The sequence below is a fragment of the Pseudonaja textilis genome, chromosome 2 (assembly GCF_049901715.1).
Source record: "Pseudonaja textilis isolate UNSWEBS1 chromosome 2, rPseTex1.2, whole genome shotgun sequence".
Taxonomy (NCBI): domain Eukaryota; kingdom Metazoa; phylum Chordata; class Lepidosauria; order Squamata; family Elapidae; genus Pseudonaja; species Pseudonaja textilis.
In genome coordinates this window covers 96,239,775-96,261,250 of record NC_141991.1, presented here as the reverse complement: position 1 = coordinate 96,261,250, position 21,476 = coordinate 96,239,775, and the positions used below count along the sequence as shown (strand labels likewise).

At 39.4% G+C, this 21,476-nt stretch overlaps 2 protein-coding genes across 2 annotated transcripts; one reads left to right on the top strand and one right to left on the bottom strand.

Moving 5' to 3' along the window:
- Window positions 1–5,513: 5,513 nt before the first annotated feature.
- On the bottom strand, window positions 5,514–15,147 carry PRDX2 (peroxiredoxin 2). Its single transcript, XM_026696312.2, has 6 exons — window positions 15,074–15,147; window positions 11,121–11,226; window positions 9,309–9,462; window positions 8,495–8,617; window positions 7,857–7,987; window positions 5,514–5,821 (listed from the first exon to the last, which is right to left on the bottom strand). The coding sequence occupies exons 2-6, from the start codon at window positions 11,221–11,223 to the stop codon at window positions 5,736–5,738; spliced, it is 597 nt and encodes a 198-aa protein (XP_026552097.1). The 5' UTR covers window positions 11,224–11,226; window positions 15,074–15,147; the 3' UTR covers window positions 5,514–5,735.
- A 998-nt stretch (window positions 15,148–16,145) lies between these two features.
- On the top strand, window positions 16,146–20,670 carry RNASEH2A (ribonuclease H2 subunit A). Its single transcript, XM_026696311.2, has 8 exons — window positions 16,146–16,470; window positions 16,970–17,041; window positions 17,226–17,352; window positions 18,043–18,130; window positions 18,220–18,357; window positions 18,554–18,641; window positions 19,345–19,468; window positions 20,289–20,670. Exons 1-8 carry the CDS (start codon window positions 16,344–16,346, stop codon window positions 20,425–20,427), a joined length of 903 nt encoding a protein of 300 aa, XP_026552096.2. The 5' UTR covers window positions 16,146–16,343; the 3' UTR covers window positions 20,428–20,670.
- Window positions 20,671–21,476: the final 806 nt, after the last annotated feature.

Genomic DNA, 21,476 nt, shown 5'->3' with positions numbered 1-21,476 from the left:
AACTCATGACTCCAAGGTTTTCATTCTCGTTTGTTATTTTGCAAAACCTAGGCACAGGGCCGCACAAAGCAAGCACATAATTTAACTAAGGATAAGTACTGTAGAATGTAATTGGGTGGAGTGGGTGAGAACATTTTTCCTTGCCCTGAGGAAAGTTAAACTCATTAGACTATATGTAGAATAAAGCTTTAGAAGAGGGTTTCCATTCTCATTTCTACTATCTATGTAAACTTGGGGCTCCACCTGTCTGGTACTCAACAACAGTTTAAGTAAATGCATTTGAGCTTCAAAAAGGTTCAGGACTGTCTGAGGCGCTGCAGTGCTGTGCTAGGTTGCTACCTGTTACTTGTACAGGTAGTTGTTCTGACCTAGGCTTCCCCAAAAAGTACTAAGCAGACTTTTTGTCCTCTGGCAAAACCCCTTTTATTAAACAAAGGTGAATTACTTGCATTTACATTCAGCCAAAGGCCTGGCAAACAGTCTAATTGGGAGCATAGACCTTATCTAGCCTGGAGAGCTGCCAAGTAAATATTTTCAAATTTGTTTCCTAGAAAAGCCCCCTCCCATTTTGCTCCTTCTAATCCCTATGGGAGGAGCCATTCACCTGTGGCATTCTTCCCATGTCAACCCTTAGTTTGTAATTGTTCTTCTCTTTTGGCAGCTCTGCACATGCGCAGGCTGGGAACTGGCTCCAGCTGTTCCCCTGCCTCACTGCTGTCCAACGGTGATAACTGCCAGCTTGTCCTGGCCCCATCTCTGCTTCTGATGCAGAACCCTTATCCGAGCCTTCCTCAACCTCCAGGACTGGCCCATGTTCCTCCCCATCCTCCTCAGTGTCTGATTCTACTGCCAGCTCCATTAGCCACCGCCGGGCCACAACACTAGTCCTCAACTTACAACAATTTGCTTAGTAATCATTTGAAGTTATAGCAGCACTGAAAAAGTGGCTTATGGCCATTTTTCATATTTATGACCATTGCAGCATGCCTATGGGTCAGGTGATTTACATTTGGATGCTTGACAATTTACAGTGTCCAGCAGAGGTGAGATGCTACCGGTTCACCCTGGTTCTGCTGAACCAGTAACGTGACAGCAACGGAGACCAAACCAGTTCTCTTAAGATGCTCAGCTGTCAGGCCCATCAGGGCTCCCACCTTTATGTCCTGCTTTTGAAGCGCAGCTGCTTTGCACAGCACAGCGCCGTGTGTCAGCTGTGGGAGACGCAAGGAGTGTGCAGGATTGTAGGTGAGTAGGAAAGCCTCTGCGCATGCACAAAGTGAGCCCAAGCCATGCCCACCGAACTGGTGGTAAACTACTTTAAAACCCACCACTGGCGTCCAGGGATCACGTGAACGCTTTTTGCAACCTTCTGACAAGCAAAATCAACAGGAAAACCAGATTCATTTAACAACTGTGTTACTAATTTAACAACTGCAGCCATTTACTTAATATGGCAAAAAGGTAATAAAATGAGGCAAAAATAACTTAATAACATAAATTTGGGGCTCATTTGCTGTCATAAGTTGAGGGCCACTTGTAATCTGTTATGGTGCAAATATCTGAATTGTTCATTCCGTCATCCCTAGAGCTATGGTAACAAAGTGTGCTGCCTGCTGGCATTCCTGGTAATTAATGCTTACTTTCTCTAGCAGTCTTCTCTAAGCTGGTCCATTTTATGATAGATATTTTGAATTTCCCTTTATAGGCAGCCCAACCAGCATGAGCCTCGGTGGTGCAGTGGTTAGAGTACAGTACTGCAGTCTACTTCTGCTGCCTACTGGCTGCCTGCAATTTGGCAGTTCAAATGTTACCAGGCTCAAGGTTGACTCAGCTTTCCATCCTTCCGAGGTGGGTAAAATGAAGACCCAGACTGTTGGGAGCAATATGCTGACTCTGTAAACCGCTTTGAGGTCTATAAAGCATTATAAAGCGGTATATAAGTCTAAGTGCTATTGCTATAATGCAGCAATACAGGGAGTCAAGTTACAACCATTCACTTACAACAGCATTGAAGAAGGGAGAGAACTTATAATTTTCCATGTAAAATTTTAACATGTGTCTCCCCACGGTCATGTGATTGCAACCCAGATACTTGGTGCTGGGTTATGATTATGTCAGTGAGATGGCCTCATCATCACTATTTCCAACATTCCTTGCCAGCTTCCTACAAGCAATGCCAGTGGGAAAACTGAAGTTGTTCCAGTTCCTTTTCATCCATCCATGGCACCCCTATCCCTGTGGACCAGTTCACCTAATAGTGACATCTGTCAGACTGCTTCCTGAGACACCCGCCTCTTCCCACTTAATCATATGATCCTGGGCTTACAAGATTGCTGTCGCTAAGTAATGGGGTCATGGGACACACCAGTTAGTGACAGAAACTCAGGTCCCAATTCATTCATTCATCACATTTCTTGTATCACCCCTCTCACTTCAGTTACCCTTTTAATGTGAGGAATGGTTTTTCTCTTTTGTTTGGGGGTGAGTAGGAAGGTGATATGCCAGCAGACCCAAGTTAGGTATTTTCTCATCTAATAGCTTTGGGGGAGCCTTCTGGCTCAAAGCTCGGAGAGTTGCCAATACAGGTAGTTCTTGTTTATAGTATAATTGGGACCTGCAATTTGGTCATTAAATGAAGTGTTGCTAAGTGAAACTGATTTACTTCAGCTTTTCTTTGCTTTATAGAACTGTGAAGATTGTAAATGCAAGGATTGGTTGCAAAATCTCTTTTTAATCTAGGTCATACCTGTGAAGTGTTACTAAATGAAGTAAGTCACTAAATGAGAACTATCTGCAGTCATAGAACAACAAAGAATTTTAAAAGCATTACCTATCCCTTGTTCTCATTGTTTTTGACAGCGAATAAACTATGACTAAACTGAATGGCATAAGTGAGATATGATTTGTTGGGTTGAAAAACCTAACATCTGTTCACAACGAAAGACAGTGTAAGTTAAGTTGTCTTTCTGCATATTTTTCAATATACAGAGAAAATGCATGGTGATATAGGATGGAAAGCAGCTCACTGTTACATACCTAGTTCTGTTTTAGATGGTTCTCTATTGGCCAAATTAAAGTAGATGTGGAAAACCAACATAACAAACACTGTGGGTGTGTTTTATATAATCATTTTGATTAAAGGGGAAAAAATCAAGTTAAAACTCCTAGATTAACCAGGATTAGAGATCAGAGAAAAATAAAAATAAAACGAAACTCATTCTGTGAAGCAACAGCATCCTCTAGTGGCATAACAGGTACAGCAGAAGTTTTCCTTTTCAAATCCAAATACAATTCCTGGCTATATAGAAAAATGATAGTTTTAAGTGTAGCTAGTACTGTAGTTGACTGAAAAACTTCCAGGGTATACCAGGGCTGTAGACGAGATTGGAAAGTTTAAATAGCAAAACCAAAACAGAAGACAGCAACAAGAAGTCACTTATGCTTTGTTGCCAAAAAAACCTAGATGAAATTATTAAGATGGAGCAACACATTAATATTTATAAAATGCTTCTTAAATCTACTCATGTAATTTAATATTAAAGGACAACATCTCATATTGCTTATATAAAGTCAATACCTTAGTAATATTAAATAACTATTACATGGTATTTTAATTTCAGTAATTTATTTTGAAAGAATATGGAAAGTCCAGTTCTACTGAATACGGGGCATTATGACTGCAACTTACAGAACTCGTCAAAGTACCCAATGTGGTTGTAGTCTCACTCACCAGAATGGTGCCAAGATGTATTTGGTTAGTTATGACATGTAAAGTAATATAACACGTTGAGCCAAGTGGCTATTTACTATGTAACATGTTGAGTGGTCTCATTTGGTGATATTTTTCCCTCCCAAAAAACCAAGAGTAAGTAAACCAGTAATTAACTATAACCACAGCCAAAAACAGTTATGCTGCTTACATTCTAAAGGCAGGGGAAAAACTGGGCATTTAAGTACATTTAAGAAAGCATGGGATAAGGTCCTCCTCCTTAAGCTAAGGAAGGACATGTTTATGTACTCAAAGACTGGGTCTAGAGGATTTTTCTAGCTTCTAAAGGCCATGTGACTGTATCATAGGAAGGAGTTGACTCGAAAATTTGGTAAATGGCAATTTTCTGAAAGTACAAAATAACTATCTTTGTAGGCTTTTTCTTAAGAAACAATCTTTCTCCCCGCAAGTTTGGCTGTAGGAACTAGAGGGAAGACTGCTTTGGGGTTCACCACAAAAGGGCTGATGGTGCATCATGTGGTATCTAGTACTTTTGCTCTAAGCTTTCCTAGCAATTAGCAATATAACCAAACTTCTGGTCTGCAGCAAATTTTCCACCAGTAGTCCTTGATCCATGACTAATTTAATCACCACTTCAAGTTACTACAGAGCTGAAAAAAGTGACGTTTGACCAGTCCCCGCAGTCACCTGATCAAAATTTGGGTGCTTGGTGACTCATGTATTTATGGTTGCAGCATCCTAGGGTCACATGATCATCATTTGCTACCTTCCCAGGTGGCTTCCCTTAAATGGGTGTAGCCGTATTTGTTTAGCGACCATGTGATTTGCTGAAGAACCATGACACAAAGGGTCAGAAAATCAGGCATGATTCACTTAACAAATGTACTGTTTAGGAGCAGAGGTTCCAGTCCCAATTGTGGTCACATGTCTAGGGCTACCTGTACATTCTGAATCAGGGTGTCTTTGCAGGATTAAGGAACCTACCTACGGTAGTACTATTTTTCTTATGTTGCACATTTTTCTTAGGAAGATGAATGTATCATTAAAAAATCTAAATCATTATAGCTATGAATGGTGAAATTAAGCAACTAAACACAAAAGAAAAAAACAAAAATACTAAGCAAAATGGTTAATATCATACACTTTTCAGCAGCAGTCCAGCAAACTTTAAAACTACACAGCATCTTAAATAGAGGACTGTAGAAGGTAGATGCCTATAGTTAGCCAACTTGAGCCTATTCAATTTACAATTGTATATGGTTCTTTTAAGTTCCTCCTTATTCACAAGACAGGGGCTAAATTTTTCCCCTACTCTTTCCACTCATTATCTCATGGTCCTCAAAAATTCCTTCAACCCCCAGGAATGGATTTTCTAGTGGAGAAGTCAATAACCTATTTTATATAAATAAAATGTTTCAGGATATCAACAACTTGCACTAGGAATTGTGTATTTTCTAGAATTGGATGACAATGGACTAAACAAGATTTCCATCTCAACAGATTTAGTTCTACTTTCTTACCTAATGGATGGACAGATTTGTGGCTTGTCAGCTAATAGTTAAGTCTTCTCTTGATTTTAGTACTTTAAAAAAAAATCAGTGCCTGTTACATCACAAATGCACCGTAGCAAAGACAAACAAGAATGTATGCTATGCATTTCGAAAATCAGACCTATTTGTATGCTCCTGCTCCTGACCTCTCTCGTATAACATGAAATGCTAAATTCAGCATTATGATCTTGGAACAGTTTTCTTATTTTAAAATAAGTTCAGCAATATAGACATTAGAAGGTAACATCAGGCTTCCTTTAATGATCATTTTACTGAGAAATGAAGATGCCCAACTGAAATTTGCATCTAAACTAGTTCTATGGGCAATTACTTATACAGCAGCCTACTTTTATAGACAAACTATCTCCCCAAACTCTTTGTTATGGAGAATTTATTGCAAATCCCTTTACATTAAGCCAGGTTACTTCATTAATAGAGCATACAAAAGGAGAAATCTACAGTTGCTTGGCAAAGAAAAGCTTGCTGTCTTTCACATTAGGCTTGATGGTGTCACCGCCAGGTTGCCAGCCAGCTGGGCACACTGTAGCAAGAACAGGAACAAATGTTAGAGTAGATAATTATTTTGAAATAGGGATTTTTCAAGACAAGAAAGGGAGCAAACCTAAATAACAAGGCTGCCTCTATTTCTGTTGAAACAAAAAGATGAATAAAGAGATGAAACCAGTTAGTTGAATTAACAGAAATACACCCAAACTAGTTCATAACATGGATGTATATGTGCTTGCACACTATTTAGAATTTCTACAAAAGACAACATTTCCCAAAATTCAGTATTTTCCTGCTGGAATATATTTGCATAAAACGGTGATGTTGAGCCTTATTTTATCTCCCCCGCCCTCCAAAATTGTTATTTTGGGTTTTTTTAATCCTCTTGGATAATATGGCTTAAGATGGGTATAATGTAGATTTGAAGATATAATCAGCAAGGATCATAAAAGATTTTAGAAATTAACAATTGCAATGGCAGAAATGGCTAAATAAACTATGATGACTTCATGCTATCTGGGAACTGTTTGCACTTTGGGCAAACAAAGAATTCAATCTATATTCCTGGTTCATACAATGTTAAGCAAGCCATGGAGGAAGCAGGACTGCCAGGATATCCAAACTCAACTTCATAACGTTCTAGTATTTATTTAATGGTATTTAATGTAGTCAGTTAAAGCAATTTAAGATGTTCTTGCTCTGAGGTAAGGGTGTATTGTATATGTACACTTTTAAGACTCTACACTCTACTTCCAGTTTGGATCTAGAAGCTCCTACTCTGGCTTCAGAATATGCATGTCTGCCTGGGAAGGCAAATACCTCATGCTTCTTTACTGGCTTAATTACCAATAGTTATTTCACTAGAAGTTGTTCCTTTTATGAAATGTTTTGGACAATAATGTACACTCTAGATATATGGTCCTAAATTAGAGGACATAACAGGGCAACTAGCTATTTTTCTACATGCAAGCTAGTTGTGCAAGTTGAGATTGTTACATCAGATCAAAGGAATTTCATGTTCATTCTTGAAACTGTCTTCAAGACACAGCATGAGAAATGGAAAGATACCAAGCTTATGTTCCAGTATGCTCCAGGCAAAAGTTATTAAGAGTGTTGCGAACTGTATCTTAAGAATTCCAAATACATTAAAAGGCTCTACTGAAGAGGTTCACTATTTGGCATGGGCATAAAACGTTAATTACTTTCTGAAACAATGTCAGCAACTATCTGTCTACCTGATTACTTACAGGACTTATCTGTCCCTGATTCAGGAGGCGCATGCTCTGGGTGTCATCAGCTAAGGAGTGTCAGCTGGTGGGGCCCAGAAAGAGAGCCTTTTCTGCAATGGCGCCTACTCTTTTGAACACAGTTCCCTCTGAGATTAGATTAACTCCATTCTTGCTGATCTTCCACAAAGCCCTGAAAACTTGATTTATAGTTTAGTGCCTGAACTTGGTGCCTTGGATTCATGACAGAGCTTATCTCCTGCTATATTAGTGATTTTTTAAATGACACTTGGATGCTAGGTCTTCAATTTTTTTATACTACCGGTATGTATTTTACCTAATTTAGAGTCACATATGTGAGGTAGATGCTACATAAATCTAATAAATAATTCCACCCATCCACACCAAATATATAAAAATGGCTGACATCTTCATCAAAACCTAGGGGCAAATACTGAAATTTGGTAATCTTGCAAAACATAAGCAGCAGCTGGGAAGATTCTTGGTCTCTGCTTTGCTAAATGACAACTTCTCGTTGTAGCTTTCCCATAACATAGCTGTTGAACATGCTAGCTAAGGGATGATAAAAACTGAAGTCTAAGTCATCTGTAAGAGTTTAGACTGGGAAAGAAAGCTGCTAAGGTAAAGCCAAATTTAAGTTACCTTTCTGCTAAATTGTTTTAGAACTGTTATACAATCCCCACTGTGTCTCACTCAGACACATCATAGCACCCTAAAGAGAAACAAGGCACTAGGAGCCAATCTTAAATTGATCATCTTTCCCAGAGCACTACTGCTATATCTTTCTAAGTCCACTTCATTATCCCAGGATCTGTCACACACCTTCACCATGCTGGTCTGTAAATTGGAAGGCTTGAACCAGGCGCAGTGTCTCATCCACAGAACGTCCCACAGGTAGGTCATTGACTGTGATCTGTCGCAGGATGCCTTTATCGTCTATTATGAACAGGCCCCTGAGGGAGAAAAGGTGCAATACCAATTGCAAGCATTATCGTTTTAAAATGATAATGGAACCTATTAGAACCTTTTACCTGTCAATCAATAGGACATAGGGCTAGATCAACCACGAACTGTGACATTTTGAATTTTTGCATATGCAGCTTTCTCAATTTTAAGAGTTAAGCTAGAAAAAAAGTTAAGGCTAGGACAGAGAGATCCAGTGAATTCTCTGAACCACAGATATTCTTTTATCTTGTAAAGGCTCCAGGTCTGCATTTGCTAAGAATTGGATTACTATAGCTTCCCTATATTTACTTGACCAACATGTTGTTGTTTGAGCAACATGGATTAGTTAGACATAGCTAATAAACAGAATATAAGTTAGTCCTATGACGCCCTGGTCACTCTGCTTACATCTCTAGGAACAATATGCTAACTGGGATTATATCAGCTAAACTACCAAGATATCCGTCACCTAAGAACAGGTTTTTCCAAATTCACTTAGAATTAACTTTTCATACCTGTATGCAATGCCATCCTCTTCCTTGAGCACGCCGTAATCCTTACAAATGTTATGGTTGATGTCTGCTACAAGTGGGATATTTGTTGAACCCAAGCCACCATCCTTTCTTGCTGTATTTGTCCTACAGGGAAAAAAATAATATTCACAATACTATTGTTTTAATGACCTGAAATTCACTACACTGAAACCATTTAGGTTTTAAAAATTATTAAATTAACCAGCAACTTTAAACATAGAAGATATTTTCCTAACTAAACACACAACTTTGTGAAAGTAACTGTGTCTGAAAAATGGGTAGATCGTTTTTCTCCTCACTAAAAAAATGGATTTTCCAAAGAGCCATTTCATTTACATTTGCTGGCTCAAAGTAGTGCATACAGTTCTCTGCACCCATTTCAGGTGTCTGGCATTAATTGTACAACCAGCTTATGTCAGCTAGTGAGCCAGCTGATAACCCCCTAACCAACAACCAAGTTTTGCTAGATAAAATTGGTGGAGACCTCCACACCCATCTGTCAGTTAACATCTGCCTAAGTGCTTCTCAGCACTATAACTGCAAGGATTTCTTGTGACTGGTATATCAGTTGTACCTTCTGCCTGAGTATGACTGGAATATTTCCAGCTCCTAGGCAAGAACGAAGCCTGAGAAAAGATCTCCACATATCAGCAAGATCCAGGCCAGGGTACACTTCTTAGAAAGCACAATTATTCCTTTCTGTCAGTGTCCTATTATTAGACAGTTTTTAATATGCACCTCTGGAACTAGTTTTCCATCACAACTTCTATGAATAATTATATACTAGGAGTCTCACCAAGCCAAATGGGTAAATTGAGAGTCGACAGAAGCAGCAATAACCTCACAATTAATCTTGCGGAACTCCTCAACTCGATCGTTGAAAGCTATTATCTCAGTGGGACAGACAAAGGTAAAATCCAGTGGGTAGAAGAACAGAACCACATATTTGCCTATATGGAAGAAATGGGCATCAGTAAAACAATCACAATCAAGAGTCCCAGAATCTTTGCACTCCCATAATCTTTTGGCTAGTATTCTTGTTAAAGTTTATAAATGGAATAAAATTTGGAGTCACTAGAAGAGAACACCCATAAGTTGGTTGCATCTTATCCAGATCAAATCAGGACCTTTCTTCCAGTTATAAAACAAACATGCCATTTATCTATGCACATTCATTTGTATTTATACTGTCATTATTTTTATAAATAACCCAAGACAGTGAAGACACACAATACTCCTTCCTATTTTTTTTACCCTGTAAGGTGAGTTGTACTGACAGTAAGCGACTATCACCCAAAGTGACCCAACCAGCTTTTATTTAATGCAATGGCTACCTAGACTGAATATGTTTTTGTTCTTCATTCATAGTTATAACACTATCAATTTAAAAACAAACTCTATGAACTGTAAGCTACCTCTTCTTTGGCTTTTGGGGGACGGTGGTGCCTTCAAGTCAGTTTTCGACTCCTGGCAACTGCCTAGACAACCCCCTACAGTTTTCTTGGCAAGGTTTTTCAGACGTGCTTTACCACTGCCTCCTTCTTATGGCTGATAGACTGGGAGGTCCAAGGTCATCCAGCTGGTTCCCTAGTTATAGCCTGATGCTTAACCACTACACCAAATTAGCTCACTGATAATGTATTACATCTTACACTAAGTATGATGACATAGATCTTAAACTACAAATGTATCCTGGACTGGAGACTCTCATTATGGTTGTTACCCTTGAAAAGCATTTGAAAGCTTTAACTGGAGTGTAATGGTATGGGCAGTTTTAGTCTGGCCTCTACAGTGGCCCATGATACACCACTGTTCCACGAGCTGCACTGGCTGCCTGTTTGCTTCCAGGTACAATTCAAGGTATTAGTTATTACCTATAAAGCCCTGTGTGGTATGGGTCCAGCTTACTTGAGGAACAGTCTGACCTCTATGGGACAAGCCTGCCACACCCATGTTGGCAGAGGAGGAATGCTCTAAGTTCCACCAAGGAATTCCAGATGGGGTGGTGGTGTCCAGGAGAAGCACCCTCTCTGCCATGGCCCTTGCTCTTTGGAACATGGTACTCCCTGAGGTGAGATTGGCTCCTGCCCTCCTGACTTTCCACAAGCATATAAAGACCTGGCTCTGCCAGTTGACTTGAGGCCCAATGAGGGAATATCACACTGGAGGTGGTTGACTGATTTAATAGCACTTCCCCGCCTGGCCCCTTCTTCCCCATCTTTAGCTATAACTTGTATTTTATTGCAATTTTAATGGGATTATATACATTTATAAATGTAAATTATTCCATTTATAAATGTATGTATAAATAAAATAATGTAATTATACACGGCACACATTATGCAATATTTTATAATATGATATTGTAAGCCATCCAGAGTTGCCTTGCAGTTAAGATGGACAGCAAACAAATTTAATAAAATAAAATATGAAAGCACGTGCATTTCTTCTATAATTACCAAAGATGCCAACATGGCTAAAGTGGATTCATAAAGCATTCTATTTGGAAAATGCATCTTAGCCTTCCCATAAAGTCTAGACAGGTTAGAATACTAAGTAACCCAATGGATGCACAATTAAAAACTTAATAGACGATACAGTGCCTTACCTCTGTAGTCTGATAACTTTATATCCTTGATGTCGCCATCCACCACTGCTGTAGCACGAAAATCTGGAACTGGTTTCCCAATATATGCTTTACCAGAGGCCATTTCCTAAAATATCAGAACAATAATGTATGCCTTAAGTTGGCAAGGGCACCACTTCTCAGGAATGATTGGTTGATTCAGAGTACGTACTGTTTAATTACCTTTGATTATTTAAAGAGGCAGCACTATTTTGGCATCTCTTTCCCCATTTTCTGACAACTTTTACCCAATTAGAGCCCATAAACTCAGAGAAAGAGCAAAGTCTACCAATCCAGCATAATGCTCTATTCAAAGTCCTAGTCACAGGAACTGGTTCAATAGAATGGTTTAATAATGATTTTAAATCCACAGCAAACCCTGAGGCATGCACTGTGAGGCTATTAGATATTCATATTCTTTGTTTTGAGGAGCAACATGCTGCATTTCCTAGTTCAGATGCCTCCTTCATCTTACTAACTATAGAAAGAAAAAGTATGGTGCACAGAGAGAGTTACCAACAAAGCCATTTATTATTTCCAACCTGATCTTGACCTAAAAGGTATGTTTATAATACCCCAGAAATGTCTACTTTATTTTGGCAATAGTTTTCATCAGGGAAAAAAGCAACTTTTTGGCCTTTAAAGCAGCCAAATCATCTGGTAAGTTTAGAACATGCTTAAGCTTGAAAATACTTTCACTGTTGCAAACTGGTAAGACCAAATTGAATTTGAATAAATATGAAAAAGTCCAGTAGCCAATTTAAAGTAATAACCCCAGTTCTTATCCAAGCTTTCTAATAAAATGATTTACCACCAATTTTCAAATTAGAATTTATGAAACTCAAATTATGTCCAATGTGGTCTAAAGATTTGTCACTATTCCTACTATTGGTAATAAAACCTTTCCTTGCTCTATGTTGTTCTCAATTACTAATCTTCCGATTTAGCCCATAAATATATTCCATTATATTTTCATTTCACACCAGAAAAGATGGCTGATAAATTATTGGTCCAGTGGTACTTTTACAGAACATATAAATTAAAAAAACCCACTTTCCTCAAATGATAATCTCACTTTAGCTAAGGAAAACCTTGGTGATCCATTTTCCCCAAATACATTCCCTAAGTAAGTTTTCAATATATTTATTAAACCATAGAAGTACCTATAAGAATATAAAGGAAATAAAGGAAAAATTTCGTAAGAATAATTTTAATTCAAAGGTTTAAAGGAATTTTAAGCTATTTATTAACATCCACTTAGTAATAATGTTCAACATATTTCTTAGTATTTAGAAATACCTTTGGGTTTTATACAGTTCCAAATGTGTCAGTAGAAATCACAAATCCCATTTCTTTACCTAACTATGTATTGGGATCCAGCTAGATTTATTCCAGTTAGAACCAAAATACTCTACAATCTTTATAAAATAAGACAAAGTAGAATATTGATCCAAAATTCTTAAATATCACCAGTATACAAAAAGAAATTATATCTACACCCTTCCCAACCTTTAACATCCAAAGATTGCCTTAGATGGTGCCCAAAACTAAAGCAAATGCAATTTATTTTTTATAACCTAAAAAACAACAGCAACAGCAACAGACCAAATAAAGTCAGAATGGATTCAAACTTCAAGCATAGGAAATATTATAGTTTGGGTCAACTCAATATACATGTGAAGACAATGACCAAAGACAAGCATATATCTTTTTCAATCTTCAGAAGAATTTACATTTCATTTCTTTTCAAAATATTTATATATTTTCCTCCTTTTAAGTTCTTGTGTGAGCAGAATAGATAATAAATGTATAGTATAAAGGAGGCAATTGGTATTTTCTTTTTACTGTTATTTTCTCTGCATTAAAATAAAACTCTTGTCTCTTTTGGGAGGCTGGGGCAGGTAGTTCCCAAATAGTCTCAAATTTCAGTGGAAAATTAAAGAACTACAGGACAATTTCGTCCTTTTTTCTTAGAACAAAAATGTGAAAAACTTATTCTAGGCTTGGGGCAGAGGTTGTCCTTATATAGTAACAAACCCCCTCCCGCCATGACATTTCACAAACTGGCTGCTGTGATAGTGTGCAGCTGAACTGGCAGGGGAGGAATGAACTCAGCAGTAGCACCCAACTTCCCAGGAAGGAGACAGCACATTCCAGAGAAGGAACTAAGAGATTGTGTAGTCCTGAACTGGATGGGGGAAGGAGGAAAAGCTTTAGGATAGCCACACCTTAGATTAGCTTTGAAGGTTATAGCCTAAGTCTTGCAAGACTACATTAGATGTAAGCATATAAAGAACTGGATTCAATTGGATCTCACTGTTGTCTTTGGGCACCAGTAGTTTGAAAAGACACCTTACCCTGACCTAACCCTCTCTTTTCAAACTATTGCAGTTCTAAATGGTGGCAACCAGAAGTTGGTACAGATCATTCATGAAAATTTAAGGGTATAACTGATCCTAGCACTGCCAAGCACCACGCTCTTGCTAGAACAAGGGCCAAAATCAACTAACTTAGCTCAAAAGGGGCAGTAATGCTTTAAGATATTTGGTTTGGTCAATAGGTTAAGTAACTGCCATCTTTTGAAATAAGCTTTGGGAAGTTATGCCCCAGCAAAGGGACTGGCTGCACCTAGCCAATTCTAATGCTACATTTTGTCTTCCAACCTTGACCATTTCCAGACCTGCAGTTCTTCAGCAGTTTAGAGCATAGAATAAGAGAGTTCTATTACATGCTGTTACTTCCTGCCATAAAGAGTTCCAGCAACCAATAACTTCCAGGACTATTAGCAGCTAAGTCCTACTTATTAGGGAGATTATGAGTAGGTGGCAGAGAGAAAATGCTCTGACTATTCCTAACTTTGACATTTTTTTTTCCAGTTTTGGCAGGTGGTGTAATACTTCACAGAATTCCTCAGACTATGGCATTACAAAACTAGGCCTTGCACAATTCTCTGGTAGTTCAAAGAAGTGAAATTTGCACTAATAGGCATAATGCAAAACACCTAACTGTATAATCTTTGCATTTATCAATGCAGCTGCCTAAAAGAAAATGATATTCAGAACAAAATCATTAAGTATCCCAGCCCACAGCCATTACTGTACCTTTGGTTCTCTCCTCTTAAACCTTAAAAGCTACTCCCTAACCTTGAAAAGCTTAGGTAGTCACTTTCAAGACATAAACTGAAAATTGGGGCATGAAGATACCTTATACCATTCGGTACTTTGTTTTAAAATATGCATACCTCTATTTTTTTTTAAAGGAAAGCTGGGATATATTTTGTATAATCCCTAGCCAGCATGGTTAGGCATTCTAGAAATTGGGAAAACACTATGTAAACTCTAAAGAAAGAGGAAGGGATGCCTTTTTAGCTATTTAGATTTCTGTCTTTTTTTCAGGTTACTAGAAACCTTAAGTATCGTGGTTACCTGCTCTGCCTCCCTTCAAAAATTAAGGCCAGCCTAGAAAGCTTCCCCCTTTTCCTAAGGATTGGGGCGGGAAAAAAAAACCCTAGCAATTGGAAGGTAAAGAGGGGGGTGGGGTATATATATAGAAAGGATTAAAGGAAGCAGACAGGCTTCCTTTCTTTCTCCATCCTCTCTCTGAACAAAGAAGACCCTATTCCTCGCCTGCAGCCTGCAATTTAATTGGAAGAAAGCCCGCCTACCTGGCAGTTTTGGGGAGAATAAGAGAGACTATGCGTCGCAGAGCCCTTAATCCAGCATTAGCGTTTCTCCCCAATATCACGCCTCTAAAAGAAGAAAGGACACTACCCCCACCACGGAATCCTCCGTCCACAAGGCTGAAAACGAGGGCAAAGCGCTTCGGCGGGCCCACCCGCCCCCGAAACCTTGCCAAGCCCCCAAAACGGCTGAAAGGCACCCTTTCTGTGGCTTTTTTCACGAGCCTCGACAAGAGCGTGAAAGCACCTAACCTACCGCAGTCTCCGCGAACAGCACGAGGGAAAAGGGACCGCTTGCAGGGAAAGGAGGTGTGGCACCAGCAAAAGAAGAAACCCGCGGCTACCGCGGAGGGTTTTATACCCTGAGAGACGGGAAGAGGGCAGGCCCGGCAGCGTAAAGGCGGGGGCACGGCAAAGAGCGGCACACGTGCTCCTCTCCCTCGATCGTATCCGAAAGGGGGATATTGGAGGCGAGAACGAAGGTGGTCGGCGCGTGATTCTAACATGCAGAGCTTGGAAACGCCGTCATTGGTTTAGGATTTCTTTTTGTTTTTTTTTTCGTTTGGCCCTCCGTTCGGGCCTTTGCTGATAAACTCAGGTTCCTTGCGACGATCAGCGATTGAAACGCAGTCCGAACTGTTTAAAAAAGAGATCGATCTTCGTTACGCTAACCAAAGCAATTCGCGGAAACCAAAAGAGCGACCTCTCTCGCCCCTCTCCCCCGAGCTTCTGTTTATAGCTAAGTTATGTAAGGTTTTCCACTCGCTGTCCCTGTCTGAAAACCAAATTGGCTTCCCGATAGTATGGCTGCCAGGTGGTCGGCCAACAGGGCGAATTCTAACACTGAGAAAGCCATACTTGGAATAATTGATTCTTGACATTGGGCAAGTGTTGTTGTGGTTTTTTTTTGGGGGGGGGGGCGGGGGGTCAGAATAAAAGAATAGCCTTATATGGATGTTACAATGCTTTAGGAAATGCACCGAAGGAATAAAGGCATTTTTTTCATTATCTCCCGTAATTGCTTCACCCTAAGTTCTTTAGGGTATGGCTTGCTGTACAGTCAAGTTTTTAGGGGACGAGGAGAGCATTTCTTAAAGCTACAATGCATTCTGTGTCCCCATTCCAGTTTTGATCTCCTTTGAATTTCCAGCTGATGTGGAAATCCACAAAACGGGCTCAAGATTCCGAAAGCCCAAAGGCTCAGCCAAACGGAACACATAATAGACCAAATTAAACAACAGCCTGTGTCATACTTTCATTAACGACAGGCATAAGCTCGGGTGTGTGTGTAAAACTGCATTAAAGTACTCCGCAGCTTTACTCACTGCGCACCATGTAGGATTGTTAATGAAAATTCCTATTTTAATTTGGAGATGCCACAGCCTTTCGACCAACCCTAGGAATTGCGTAGCGAATCCTCTCGTTTCACAAACTACGTTTCCCAGAAGACATTGCACTCTTTGGATTTCCCTTTCTTCTATTCGTTCGCGCGCTGGAAGCCGATTGCTTCCAGCGCGCGAACGAATATGGATCTCGGCAAATTCGAACGGGACAATTCGGTGAATTGTTTGTTGGCCTCGGCGGTGCCTCCTGTTTGCCGGACTGAGCCCTGTAGTTTGGGCATCGATGAGGCAGGCAGAGGACCAGTACTGGGTATGGATTCAAATATATGAGGGAACACTTCTTTGGGGTACTGGCCCCAAAGCATCATCCGGGGTGAATCCGGGGTAACACGCTGGATTGTATGGATTTCTAGATAGTCTAATTGCCTGTTGGCGTGAAGCTAACTTACATATTGTAGTATCTTCTTGTAAACATAGTACATAATTAATACAGTCTTGATTTGCAGCCCATTTTCTCATTTTGTGCCAATATGCTTCCGATCCTTAAATCCACCGATACGATGTTCACATTCCTCATCTCCGGGAATGAACGAATGCAGTGTAATTAAAGTTTATTGTAAGAGAACGTTATGGAGGGTTGCCTGTTGTAGAGATGATGTTGTAGCTTAAGTACTGTGAAAGCAGTTTTTCAAGCCATTTCATTTGTATTACCTACTTACCTGACAAGGATGTTAGCTAATTTTATACTTTTTGTAAAGAGATCATAGTAGCTGAGACTGAGTAACTTTTTGGAGTTTTTTTTTTTCCAGGTCCCATGGTCTACGGAATCTGTTTCTGTCCTGTGTCTCGGCAGGGAGACCTAGAGACTTTGAAAGTAGCAGGTAAAAGGAGTGTCAGGTTCTGATTGTACTTCAGTAATTTTGCAACTGTGTCACAAGACAGAGGGTCTGTACAAAAAGGAAAACAAAAATACTCTATTTTTATTGGGGGAGCAAGGGAGAGGAATAATGTTTATTTCTTCCATGCCACGTTGTCTGAAAATGATCTTTTTCCACTTGCTTTCAGATTCTAAAAGTCTGACAGAAGCTCAACGGGAAGAAATCTTTGAGAAAATAGATGCTGCTAAGGAATATGTAGGATGGGCCCTACACATCCTCTCCCCCAATTTCATCTCAACTAGTATGCAGAGACGGTGAGTGTGGTAGAGACAAGGCAGTTTCTCTATTAGGTAGATTAAATCTTAGGTTTTAAAAGATGCACACATTTCTCTAAAATTATTTCTTTGCCTGACCTACCCTCCCTAGAATTGAAACACGTGTCCTATGGATCTAATTATAATGTGGTGTCACTATATATAACATATACATCTGGAGAGTTGGTTGAATTATTACTAACCAGCCAAAATGGTTTAGCTGTAATAGAGTATAACGTTTGTGTAATTTTTTAAAAAACCCAAATTGTCCAGAGTAAGTTAGACATATTATATATCCATATTTTTAATGTCACCCAAGGTTATAAAACAGTTTGTTTCTTTGTTTCATTGATACAATGGCCCATCCTATTTCTAATTATTTGTATTTGTCCAGAATGAAAATCATTAATTTATATTTGTTGTATTTATTGTATGAACATTGCAGCGTCACATCTGATTTTATCCGAACAACAACAATCCATTTAAGTAGACTGTACTTAAAAATGACAGTCCTCATCACCCTGGCATATTAGCAGGTAGAGATTAGAGCCTGGGTCCCTCTTATCTTAGTTACAATCCTTAAAGACAAGTTGCATTATCCAGCTAATTTCAGTTTTTATCCACCTGTTTTCTGATAAGCTTCATAGTCAGTTGTCCTCATCAGTCAATGTGATTTCCTTTTCCTTACAGGACAAAGTACAACTTGAATGCACTATCTCACGATACAGCCATTGGCCTAATCCAGCATGCACTAGATTCTGGAGTGCAACTTGCAGAGGTGAACTAGCTTAGTGCCCTAGACTGCCAGGAAGTAGCAAGAAATCCTCCTCTCTCCCTTAAATCCTTCATGGGTCTTTTTGTGTTCAGGTTTTTGTAGACACAGTGGGACCAGCAGAGAAATACCAAGAAAAGCTAAAGCAGCAGTTTCCTGAGCTGGAGGTTACAGTGAGGGCCAAGGCAGACTCTCTCTTCCCTACCGTAAGCGCAGCCAGCATTTGTGCCAAGGTAAATGCGAAACTCCTTTGTCTCCAAATCCATGTAGGCTATGTTATCTGGCAAGATGCGCAGATTGGCCCATCAGCTCAATTACCATCAGGCTTTTCTTAATTTAGGCAATAATTGTCCATTATTGAAGAAAAAAATGCCAAATTATATGGACTTTTCATATGGTACAGGAAGTGTTATCTCTTACAATCTCTAGGTAGCAAGGGACCGGATTGTGAAGAATTGGAAATTCTTGGAAAACCTGGAAGATGCAGAAATGGATTATGGCTCGGGCTATCCCAATGGTAAATTCTAGTTTATTCTTTCAGTTCCATCTCTGTGCATTTGGAGCTGTGATAGTGATGTTTAGATCAGGTGGCTTTAAAATAAGATTAGACAAGCAGAAAATGTTTGCTTTGTGAAGACACTCTAATTCAGGATGACAGCTGGATGGGCATGCTATTTTTCTGTAATACCTTTCTAGTCATCTAAGGCTCTGCACTGAAAACTGGAGGTGACCTGAATGCCAGTTGTAGGGGCCACCATGTATTGTTTTCATGCCATGGCCTAATAGGGTTTTATGTTCCTGTGCAGGAACACTGAAAAGCAAAGACATTATTTTTGGCATTCCTGAGTTCTCTTTTCCCCCAGTCTTACATTTGAATCATAATTATAGTTAAATGATTTTTCCCCTGTGAGATGTCATCATTTATTATTCCATTAGGGTAGATAGTGATGGTGCCAAAACTTCACTGTTGTTAAAACTGATGCCGTAGGTTGTATCTTGATGCAGTGATGGGTTTTCTAACCCCTACGACTCGGGTCAGGTTGTAATGTGGAACTAAACATGTTGCAATTATAGAGCAGAGTGGGAAGAGAAGAGAGTTATCCTAATGTTTGTTATACACTTTGCCTGATGTCTGCTCCTATAACGGAAGTAGTGGACTGAAATATATTATTTGATAAAAGGATTATGCAAAGTCTCTTAGTCATCCCTTCTCTCCCCAGACCCCAAAACTAAAGAATGGCTCGCTCAAAACCTGGACCCAATCTTTGGCTATCCACAGTTTGTACGATTTAGCTGGAGCACAGCTCAGCTCATTCTGGAGAGCAAAGCTGTGCCTGTTCATTGGTAAGTGGAGGAACAAGCTATGAGGTGGACTGATGGATAAAGATTATAATGGAGGGTTAAGGAGAAGTTAAATAACTTACTATTCACTGCTGCTACTATATACTGTGATGTGTCAGGAGTTTCATTCTCATAGTTTAATTCTTCCAGAAGGAAGTACGCTTTCTCAAAGGCAGCAATTGGGTTGGGGAGTTTATTATTTATTAGGTTGTTATCCTGCTTTTATTACTTTGTAAATATGTCAAGGCAGCAAACATACTTAATACTCCTCTCTTCTATTTTCTCCACAACAACCACCCACTGAGATAGTTTGGCTGAGAGAGAGTGACTGGTCCAAAATCACCCAGCCGGCTTTCATGCCTTAAAGTGGGGCTAGAACTCACAGTTTCCTAGATTCTAGGCCAGGACCTTAAACACTACAGCAGACTGGTAGAGAACAGGAAGTGCATGACATACTGCTATTGACTGGACACCAAGTAAGTAGGGATGAGTTGAATATGGATGACAAAAGAGAGTAGGTGAAGAGTTTGGGTTTCTATTTGAATAGTAGGTATGTGTGGAAGATTAAATAGAAGGAATGTGGGTTGTATTTGATATCTGAATGGGTCAGCTCCCTATCTGCAAAATTTATACCTCAAAGTGATTTATCATTTTTGAGCAAGAAATTCCCGTTTCCCTTCAAAGTTGGTTCTGCCAGTGGTCACTGGTTGCAGCAAGATTCACTGAGTACTGTATGTTTCTCAAACTAGCACAGAAGAAGATGATAGTAAAGTAGGTTAGACCTCAATCCTTCATTTCTCCCTATCTTTGCTTCCTTCTTCAGGGATGATACTGAAGATGGCCCATCCCAGCAGAGTGCAAAGTCCTTGCTCAGCTACTTTACCCGGAAGGTTTCCCTCTCCAAGCGTACACCCCATCACTTCTTTTATGAACGCAAAGTGGAAACTGTCACCAGCTTTTAGTTGGTGGCAGGTGGCTTTCTTCTTGTTGAAAATTATCTTATGACAGAAAACTGACATTTAGTTTTTATTTAATGGGCAGTCCCAAATCCTTTGCGCCATAGCTACGAAACAGCATGAAACCCAAAGGTTCAGCTGAAAGATATAAAATTAAACAGAGAAAGAATCTGGTAAATGTTCTTCCTGGAAGGCCCTCCTGCCCTTGTGACTTAATTCCTTTTTAGTTAATAAATTATCAAGAACTGATTGTGAGACTTTTTGTTTGATGTAAATTAATAAGCACTGATGCCAACTGAGATGCATGAACACCAGGAAAAGCTGCAAGTGAAAGACCACACTTTTTAAAAATGACCTCTCTTAAAGAGTAAGATGAAAGTTTCCTGACTTTTATCTGAAGGAAAATTATTGGTCTGTGCCAATTACTGTCATTTTGAACTTCAGCGTGGCATGGGTGTTGTTTTGTGCTGCTGATCTGGAACTGAATTTAGTTTAACCTAACACAATCTCAGGAGGACAAATAGCTCTTTCAATCCCAACCCTTGACCTTTCCCAAGAGGAATTAAAAAACTGTGGCCCATCTTCACTTCAAGGATACCACTAAGATTGGGCAAAAAAATGTGAAACAAAAAAAAATATCAATTTACAATCAGTCACTAAGCAACCATTTGACGTTATGACAGATCCACCAAAAAGGCACTTACAACCCAGATTCAAAGTTACGGCCACTGCTCCACCTCTCCTTGGTCATGTGACCTCAGCAACGAACCACATTTACAGCTCTTAGCATCCCAACTATGATTTAAATGTTTTTACCAGAAACTAGTGTTTATTTCTGGTGTCTTGGGGAAAATGCAGATGGCAAACAATGAGCTCACTTAAAAGGTCCTGACATTTGTGATTGTTGCATTCACTTAATGATTTCCACAGAAAAGGTGGTAAGCACTGATGATGTTACCTAGTTTGGATAATGAAATGTTTGCAAAAAAACAAGCTCAGAGAGCACCAAGGACTCCTCAAAGGTCATAAAAACAGGTACTGTAATACGTTGACAT